Source organism: Hippocampus guttulatus, chromosome 11 (genome assembly GCF_054856545.1).
Source record: "Hippocampus guttulatus isolate MCC_2025c chromosome 11, RoL_Hgut_1.0, whole genome shotgun sequence".
Classification (NCBI taxonomy): domain Eukaryota; kingdom Metazoa; phylum Chordata; class Actinopteri; order Syngnathiformes; family Syngnathidae; genus Hippocampus; species Hippocampus guttulatus.
The window spans coordinates 21,786,740-21,796,096 of record NC_141271.1 but is presented as its reverse complement, the minus strand read 5'-3'; the positions used below and the strand labels follow the sequence as shown (position 1 = coordinate 21,796,096).

At 52.4% G+C, this 9,357-nt stretch overlaps 1 protein-coding gene across 1 annotated transcript; it reads right to left on the bottom strand.

The window, feature by feature from the left end:
• Positions 1-217: 217 nt before the first annotated feature.
• Positions 218-9,093, bottom strand: wdr3 (WD repeat domain 3). The gene is made up of 27 exons (XM_086124271.1): positions 9,016-9,093; positions 8,053-8,255; positions 7,628-7,837; positions 7,283-7,401; positions 7,003-7,081; positions 6,398-6,493; positions 6,206-6,301; positions 6,030-6,131; positions 5,537-5,637; positions 5,306-5,398; positions 5,015-5,245; positions 4,822-4,915; positions 4,640-4,741; positions 4,010-4,092; positions 3,511-3,649; positions 3,359-3,415; positions 2,984-3,084; positions 2,804-2,915; positions 2,583-2,717; positions 2,456-2,506; positions 2,075-2,140; positions 1,909-2,001; positions 1,731-1,781; positions 1,283-1,326; positions 767-895; positions 526-619; positions 218-448 (listed from the first exon to the last, which is right to left on the bottom strand). The coding sequence occupies exons 2-27, from the start codon at positions 8,224-8,226 to the stop codon at positions 293-295; spliced, it is 2,808 nt and encodes a 935-aa protein (XP_085980397.1). The 5' UTR covers positions 8,227-8,255; positions 9,016-9,093; the 3' UTR covers positions 218-292.
• Positions 9,094-9,357: the final 264 nt, after the last annotated feature.

The following is a 9,357-nucleotide window of genomic DNA, read 5'->3' as shown; positions in this document are numbered from 1 at the left end:
CGTTTTTTTTCAGGCTAAAAACGCCTTACTATACATGGTCGGTGTGCAGTCCCTACCAAGCCCCCCTCGCCCCTCCCCTTTCTCTTCTGTACGACCTCTCTGAGCCACTGCCAAACCTCGCTTCAGACACGTGAAAAGAAGAGAGCGACATAGCGAAAGAGGGATCAAGTCGTTTGTCCGCATGGACTCGTCTTAAGTGGGAACAAAGGAAAAAAAATAGCGGTATATATTTTATTGTCATAAGGGTAGAATAATAAAAATCAATAGGCAAGCGTCCACTTTGCGATTTGCATCAGGCGACGGTGAGGATGACCCTCTCGCGCTTCCGCCGCCGCTTCTTCTTGTCAGCCAGGCGTCCCGTGGCGTCGGCGAAGAACATCACTTCCTCCTTGCTCTCCAACTGGCGCTGGAGGAACTGCATGGCGGCGCTGTTGAAGCCCATCAGGTCCTAGATCCGGGGAGCAGAAAAGTATGCGGATGACGACGCGGAGGGGGCGGGGTGCGACCGGTCGCGGGTGGCCTTACGCGCACGTCCTGCACTTTGGAGAGCGTGTTGGCGCGCAGGTCGTCCACGACAGGGAGAAGCTTCATGCTGCCGCAGATCCGACCGAAATGAATTCTGAGGGGAGAACGGTTGAACGAGAGGCCGTTCGAATACGCCGAAGCGGGGCCCTCGCTTTGTTGGTGAAAGCCCCCAACAAGCTTGGGTCAAATCCCGTACGACGCCTCGCAGTGCAACGAAAGAAGCCGCAGCGGTTCGACTGACTTGAGCAAGAAGAAGAGGCAGCGGCAAACCAGCTCCACCTCCAGGCCCTGCCGGATGAAGTCGTTGAAGAGCTCCAACAGCTCCGGAACGTACGGGAAGGGTAACACCAGCAGAGACACCTCCAGCTCGCTGACGTGCGTGTCCCGCCGACACACACGCGCACAAAAAAGACAAGCACACACACACACAAGTCAATGAGAAAGAACGCGTCACGGGAGCGATTTTCAAAGCGTGCTATGAGTGAGCGTGGAATAAAAATTGTAAAAACTGACTTCAAGGTCTGATTGTATGTCGGTACAATTTTATCTCACTTTTGCGCAATACATTTCACGGAATCACTCCCGATTCCTTTTCCTATCTTTAAGTGCAGTGTCAGTAATGTTCAAACTGAGCAATTAACGTCGAAATTTTGTACACTTGGGCCTACTCTGCTGTTGTGCTTTCATGTCTCTCTCGCTGTCGCAACACGGAGAGCTCCGTTTTTTGTTTGTTGCGTTTTGGAGAGTGGCTTCTCACCTGGATCGGACTTTCTTGATGACGTCGAGAACGTAGCGGGACGGCTGGAAGTGCAGCACACACAAACGCGCGCAATGTCAATCACAACCCCTGGCTGTCGTCAAATCTGGAATCGGGCCCGGACTCAAAAATAAATCCATAAAAGGGGACCAAAATACGAAGTAATAAGGTCAAAGAGCAACTGATGAGCAAAAACAGAGTAATAAAAGTTTTGAAAAGCAATCAAGAAAAAAGATAAGAGGAGGAAAAAAAAAGTTGAATAATTCATAAATAATCATAATCAAGAAATGGGGGGGGGGGGCAAGAAATTCTTTTCATTCACTACTTGAGGAATGTGAGGTCAATATTGGCCGCAAAGCTAATAACGCAAGGCGAGGATTTGACTCCGTCGGAAAAAAAACAACCGTTCCATTTCCAACATTTCCGCTCTGAGAATAAAAATACTTACAGCAATGTTTCCAAAGGCCACGAGGATGGGATTTCGTTCGGGTAGCGCCAGCTGCAAATCAAATGAAACGGCATCGACAACATTGCGCCTTTGCCAAGCTAACGCTCACCCGTGAACGGATCTCCCGGGAGGAGGCGCGTCCACCCAACCTTACGAGTCGTCTCGAAAACTCTCTCACCTCCTTTCCGACTCGCTCGCAGGCATATTTATGTTCTTCCATCTTCCTGTTCTCGCCGCGGAGGAGCTCCAGAGCCTCCATGATGCGTTCGGCCTGGTGGACAAAACGCGCGCGATCAAATTTGGCGCCGCCGCCATGAAGAACGCTCGCCGTAACGTCAACTCACCGCTTTGACCGTCTCCACCGTCTTCTTGCCGGCCGGCGCCGCTTCGCCCGGGGTCTCTCCGGGCACCTGCGGTATGATGAGGAAACACGTGATGGACTTCGGGCCACGAGAGAGATTGAATGCTAACGGCTAGCGTGCAGAGAAGTCAAGATTTGGCGCCGTGCGACTCAAATGGAGAATCGGGCGAATTCTAACGACCGGCACGCCGACGGCTCACGTCGTCGGCCGGCACCTGCGGGACGGCCGGACGGAAACGCGCGGCTGCGCTAAATCCCGCTGAGAAGCTAACGTGCTAACAGTCGGTTTGCTCATCGGAGTCCAGAAGGCGCCATAAATGACGAGCGGAGGAGTACGAGTCGGAATAGCGAGATGGCAACTCACCACCGGCGCGTCACCTTTGGCCAAGCTCTCCTCAAACTCCACCTCTCGCTCCTGTCACATGACAAAAAAAGTCGCGTCCAAGGCAAGAAAGTTGACAGCTGCTCGCTTCTTCCATCTTGCTCCTCACCATCTCGCGTTCCTCCTCCAGGATGATGGGCTCCCTGGTCCTCTCCCACAGGCGCAGAGACTTGTCGTGCGACGCCGACACCAGATGGTCGCCGTTCGGGCTGATGCTCAGACACCACACCTCGCGATGGTGGCCCTTGGGGGGGTGATTATTACACCGCGGAAAGTCAAACACAGAAATACCCTGCCAAGAAAAGCTACACCTTTGTAGAAGAGACTGACCTCCAAGGTCTGGATGTGTTCAAACTTGTCGGCGTCCCACTGCTTGATCTTCTTGTCCTTTCCCGCCGTGAAGAACAAATGCGTCTTGGGGACGAACTGCAGGAACATGACGCTGCGGGCGCACGGGAAGCGGCGTGAGGCGACGGCGTCGGAGCGCAACCCGCCCGGCGCGCTACCCACCTGTCGTCGTGCGCGAACATGGAGCGGTGACAGTCGCCGAAGTCCAGGCCCCAGATCTTCACGTTGCGATCCGCCGAGCCCGTGGCGATCAGCTTGCTGTCCTGGGGGGTGGGGGAGCATTTTTACAATTCCAGCGCTTGGTTTTTAAGTCTGCACCCAATAGCAAAACTAAAAGGGGAACCCCCCCCCCCTTCCACCTCCACCCCAAATTAAACTTTAAAACGCTCGATTCTCTTTCCACAACGCACCAGAAGACCTTCTCTCTACCGCGCGTAGCGCTTTTGGGAAAGATTGATTGAATGTGAAATGAAAAAGTGCTGAAAACCGCCGAGCGGCAAGTTTCAACGGGAGCGTTTCAACACGGCGGCTACTCACGTGCGTGATGTCCAGACAAAGGACGGGCAGCTTGTGCCCGTACAGCGACAAGAAGAACTGCGGACGTGCGACGGCCAGACGAGAGAAGAGAAAAGTCACTTGGTGCGGCAGGCGCGCCGGGGCCACCGGCGGGGAGTCCTCGTCTCTTTTACCTTGAGCGTGTCGGCGTAGAAGACTTTGACGGTGCAGTCCAGCAGGGACACGGCCAGCAGGCGGTGATCGGGGGAGAACTTCACGCACAGGACGTCGTCGTCCAGCTGTAACGTGCGCCTGTGCTTCAACGTCAGCCTCCTGCAGCGCGTGCGGAAGGTGAAGAGGATGGGGGGGAGAAAAAAAAAAAGGCACCAGAATAAAGTGAAAGGGCAACGGAACATGAAAAGGGGAAAAAAGGAATACGGAAGAAAAAAAAAACAGAAATGGGGAAAAAAATGAAGGAAAAAGAATGAAAACAAGGGAACATGCATTAAAGGAGGAACGCAGAGAGGATGAGAGAAAAAAAAGAATACAAGAAGGACAGATGAGAGTAAAGCAAAATTTTAAAAAACGATGCAATGTAATGTAATGCGCATGCCGGGCCACTAGAGGGCGCAGCCCCGCATCTTGTCCCAAATGGTCTTTGGAATCATCAGCTCATCGCGCATTTGAACTTACTTGTGTCCACTGGCCTCATCCTTCACCAACTCAAAGTCCCACAGCTTCACCGTCTTGTCCGCGCCTCCGCTCGCGATGCCCCGCTACACACACACACACACACACACACACGATGTGGCAAACTACCAATGGCATAAGTCGTACTGACGTGTTGAGAAATCATTTTAATTTTCACCATCAGTAACATTTGTGTCGTTCACTGACAAACTGAGAATGGAAGAGACAAAAAAGAAGGAAAATTGGAAGACAACAAAGAGGGGAAAACAAAGAAAAACAGGGAAAAGAAAAACTACAACAAAAGGGGAAAAGAAAAATCTGAGTGAAAAGAGAAAAAAGAAAATTAGGGAAAAACGTCAAATAAAAAAAAGGAAAAAAAGTTTAAAGACTGAGGACAAATGGAGGGGGAAAAGATAAAAAGGGTAAGCAGAAAACAAAAAGCAAGAAAAAGGCCTAGAAAATGGGTTAAGAGAAGGAAGACGAGGAAAGGTGAGTGAAAACAAAGGAGGGAAAGCATCGGAGAAAGAAAAATAGAAAGCAAAGCAAAAAGGAGAAAGGTTGCAAAAGGGGAGGAAGATGGAGGGCAAAGGAAGGAAGGAGGGAGGATAGGACAAGAAAGGGAGGACGGGCAACCTGGTCGGGCGCCAGGCAGAGGGACCAGAGGGCCCCGTGGTGGGCGTCCAGCGTCTCCAGGAGGCTTCCCGACGCCAACTCGAAGATCTGTAGCTTGCCATTCTGAGGTCAAAGCGAGAGCAAAAGGTGAGCGGGCGAGCCCCCCCCCCCCCCCCCGCCCCAAAAAGCCTCCCTCCCTTCACCTTGCTCCCCAGGATGATCTGCCTGTCGCCGGGCACAAAGAGGGAGCAGAGGGCGTACTCGCACGCCATGGTGCGCACCACCTGCAGCGTCGACCTGAAAGGTCCCGGCAAAAACAAAGGCGCGCTTTGACTCCGAGCGCTCGCCAGTTCCGCGCGGGGAAAGCCGCGCCACACGCGTGGAACGGGGACGGACCTGTTCCAGACTTTGACGGCGTCCCCGGACGCCGACAGCACGGCCAGGTTGTCGGAGCTGAAGGCCAGCGTGCGCACGTCGCTGCGATGGCCGCCCAGCGTCAGGCGCGCCGTCTTGCTCGCCGCCGCCGCCTTGTCCCGCGGCTTCAGGCTGTACGTCTCCACCGTGTTGTTCTGCAGCAGCAGCGCCACCTTCAGCTCGCCGCCGGCGCACGACAGGAAGTCGGCCCACCTGAGCGGATGAATCGGAGTCAGGTCGCGTGACCCGAGGGGGGAGGGGGGGGGGTGTCACCTGATCTTGGAGGAAGCCTTGACGTTGCTCAGGCGGACGATCTCGTCCCGCAGCGTCCACTCCGGTGGCGGCTCCTCGCCCGCGCCGTCCGCCCTGGTTGCCCCCGAGAAAAAGAAAAAAAAAAAAAAGAATTGATGGCCACACACACATCGGGGCCACTGGGATAACTGTCGGAGCCCCCGAACCGGACGAGCGTTTGTTGACATGGAAAACTCTTTGTTGGCAACTTACCCGGCGGCCTTCTTCTTGGTTTTCTTGAGCTTCTTGGCCATCTTCTTGCGCACTTCCTCCTCCGACTGCACGACAAACACCTCCAGGACGGCGTCGTTTCCCTGACGAGTCGCGGCCCAAAATACATTTTTCAGCCGGAGCGTACGAAGCTGCAACTCAAGGATGGATTTTGTCTTTTGGGACATTTCAGAACACCACTTTTACCCCAGGCGAGGGGGGGGGGGGGGGGGGCGCAAAACATCCACATCCATTCGAAAGCTGCGCCGTGTGCCTTTCTAGCACACGTGTGGCGATGCAAATTTTGGTCTGTTTATTATTCCATTTTGGGGGAACAAAATATCCTATTTCTATTCGGGCCTATTTCAGATTTTTCCCGGATAAACATGATGTTTTCAAGGTAAAACATTTAAAATAGTTTTCTGCAGTCTCATAATACAAATCCATTATTATTATTTTAAGATGAGATGTGCCTGGGTGGCAATTTTGCACTCACGTGACAGGCGAAGACTCTGGCCTTACTGTCAGCGGTCAGAGACACAACTCTGTTTCTGGCCTCGCGGAGGATGGAGCCTGCTTTCTCGCAAGTCAAGATACGCTGAAAGATGGCGAGAAACGTTCAGTCGGTCAGCGAGTCGCGCGTCAAGACGCGACCCCCGACGTTCTCCTCACGTCTTCTGGATTCTCGTCGGCATCTCGCTCATCCCCGTGGCCTTCCTCCGGCAGACTCTTGGCCTTCTTGACCCGGGGCCGTCCCTCAGCCGGCTCCTGGACGACACGACACGCGCGGGTGGCGTCAGCAAGCCGCGGGGGGGGGGGGGGGGGGGGGGGGGGGTCGACTTGTCGCCGAGCGTCCCGGCTCACCTCCAGCGGGTAGCTGATGTCCCACGCCCGAAGCTCGCTGTCGGACGAGCCCGTCAGCAGCCGTCGCTCTTCGTTAAGAAAGGTCATGGCCCACACCTGACGGTGGCGCAAAAGGTCAAGCGGTAAGCCGCCAGCTGCATGCCTCGGGCATTTTCATTTCAACGGCTTTCCCCTCGATCAACGGCGTTTCGTTTCGACGTGGTCAGGGGAAGTCGCGTAGCACCGAATGGGGCAAACTTGCAAGGAAGTGAAAAATACAAGCGGCTGGAAACGTTCCGAAAACTGCGTTCTACCGCTCATTACTAGAGAATGGAAAACTCGCGAATGAACGTCTGGTCCACCGTTACGCTCCTAGAACGAAAACCGCACTACTGAGACCTGACTTCCCAACGAAAAAACATCTGTTTAGATCGGGGGGGGGGGGGGGGGGGGGGTTTGGTGTGATGGGTTCCTCAAAAGATAGACGACAATGAAAATACAATTGTTCCACGGTTGAAGAAGCAGCCAGTTTGTAAGCGCAAGCAGCGGCCATTTGGTACTTTGGTCGGACGCGATGTTCGACAACTGTGAAAATCAAGTGAGGCCGACACGGCGAGGACACTCACCTCGCTGCGGTGGCCCACCAAGGTCTTGAAGCAATGCTGCGTGTCCAAGTCCCACCACTTGACAAAACTGTCCTTGGAGCTGCCCACAAACACGTTTGGTTGACCGACACGCACTCTCGCAACACATTCATATGCGCGTATACAGTGGAGAGAAAAAGTCTACCCCCCCCAAGCCCCGATCGAAAAACAACTGAAATGATGCGGTTCAAGTTCATGCCGAGTGGCCACCGCTTCAAGTGCTTCTGATAAAGTTCAGCCGTTCTGATAGGCATCCCAATACCTGGTCACCAGAAGGTTTTTGTCTTTGAGGAAGAGCGCTTGCGTGACCTCGTCTTTGTGTCCCCGCAGTCGGTATAGGCCGCACTCGTTGATGACGTCCCACACGATCACGTCCGTGTCCTGCGAGCCAAAATGGATTCAAGAGCTGCTTATTCCCATCCATAGTTTGTGCATATATTAACTTTGACTTTGTTTGCGTGGCGGTCATGATCGAAATCAATCAATAAATGAATGAATAAATACATAATTGACCCAGGGGGCCCACACACAGGAATTGTTAGGGGAGAAAAACCCACAGGAGTAAGAAGAATTACTATAACCTGACAAAATATGTGGGCGGACTGACCTTGGATCCGGTGACGAGTCTGGCGCCCAGCGCGTCGTAGCACATGGCAGTGACGGCCGACTTGTGTCCATTGAAGCAGACGTCGCTCTCTCCGTTGAGCAGACTGAAGAGCCGCACGGCGCCGTCCTCGTAGCCCACGGCCAGGTGGACGCCATCTGGCGACGGACGAAGGAAGGTCACCTCGTGTTTCTGCCCGGCGAGGATCAACACCTGCACCGGGAGTGGAGAAGTAAATATCATATCATCATATCATTTAGGAAAATGTCGTTGAACAGTAAAATGTGGTCCAATACTTAATACAGAAACGTGTTTGTTCGAGCCAGTTGATCAGAGCGGAAAGAACTCTGCCTCAATTTGACTAAGGGAAAACCCCTGACTGTGGAAGTCATGAAAAGCATGTTTTTTTTCCCCCTTCATCTTCTCACCTTCTCCGCCTTGCGAGTGTCCCAGATGAAGACGTGCTCGCACGCCGCCACGGCAACATGGCGCCCGCGCTCGCCGCCGCGTAGCATGACGTAGCAGATGTTAGCTTTCTGGCTGCCGATGACGCCAAACACGGCGCCGGCCACGTAGCGCAGGTACTGCTTGGTCAAGCCCATGACGTGCGTCCTTTAGGTGGCACCGATCCCTGTGAAGACAAAACACAAAAATACTTTTTGTGACCAGCTATTGCATTTTTCTGGACCAATACAGCCAGCCTACTGTATTGGTCCTGAAAAATGAGCCAGGGTTGAGTTTCAATGCTTAACATTGTTTTTTTTCCTGACCAGAGCGATGATTTGATCTTTGTGATGACAGGAATGCAGTAGAGTATATAGAAATCAAACTGTGTTTGCTAGCAAAGAGGAAATATTTGTCAATAGTTGACGCATATGTTAGATAATTTAACTTGACAAACATTTTTTGCGGCCAAATGTTGCCTTTTGTGATCAAATTGCGTTTTAACAGCTAAATACTGCATTTCTGTGGGAACTAACCACATTTTCAGCAAAAATTCGGTTCGCTGCGTCTAGATATATTAATAGACGACTTTTAAACGTGACGCTCGCAAACAATTAATTCCACAAAATGAATTCCTTGGTATATGCTAGTCTAGCTTTAGCCCACAGACCGAGTGTTTAACTGTACACCACCTCCCGAAGGGGCGGGAACAGAGCATCGAGCCAAAGAAGCGCTCCTTTCCTTTCTTAACCCCGTCCGCCCGGGTACTACTGTGCAACAAACCACCACACAACGACACGCTTGCACCCACGTGTTGGCAATTCTGACTCTCGATAGAGTTCACAAAGTCACAACCACGTCGTGCATTTGTCTGTCAATGTAGCGCAGCAACTTAGGCTCCGACGTTTTAATGAATGTGAAGATTTCAGTTCATTCTGATGTCTTACCCCTGAGACGCAGTAGCAAGCTTGTTTCCTCCGGTTTCGTCGTCGGGGAATCGCTTCAGACTGGACCAATCAATCACAGAGTCACATCGGTCTCGTCGCAACTGAGCCTGTGCGTTTGATAAGTCATCGCGTTCACTCTATTGCTTTTGACTGGGATCCAAAACAAACACGCTGATTGACTGCCGGAGCGAAACGTCATTAAAAACAAAAATAAGGATGGTGAATCAATTCGAGGAAAATAAATCGCCATAGAAATATACACATCCAACAATTTTAAGCCACTCTTACGTTTCGAAAAGTCTAAAAAAAAAAATCCAATCCGGAAGTGCGTAACCTGCCAGT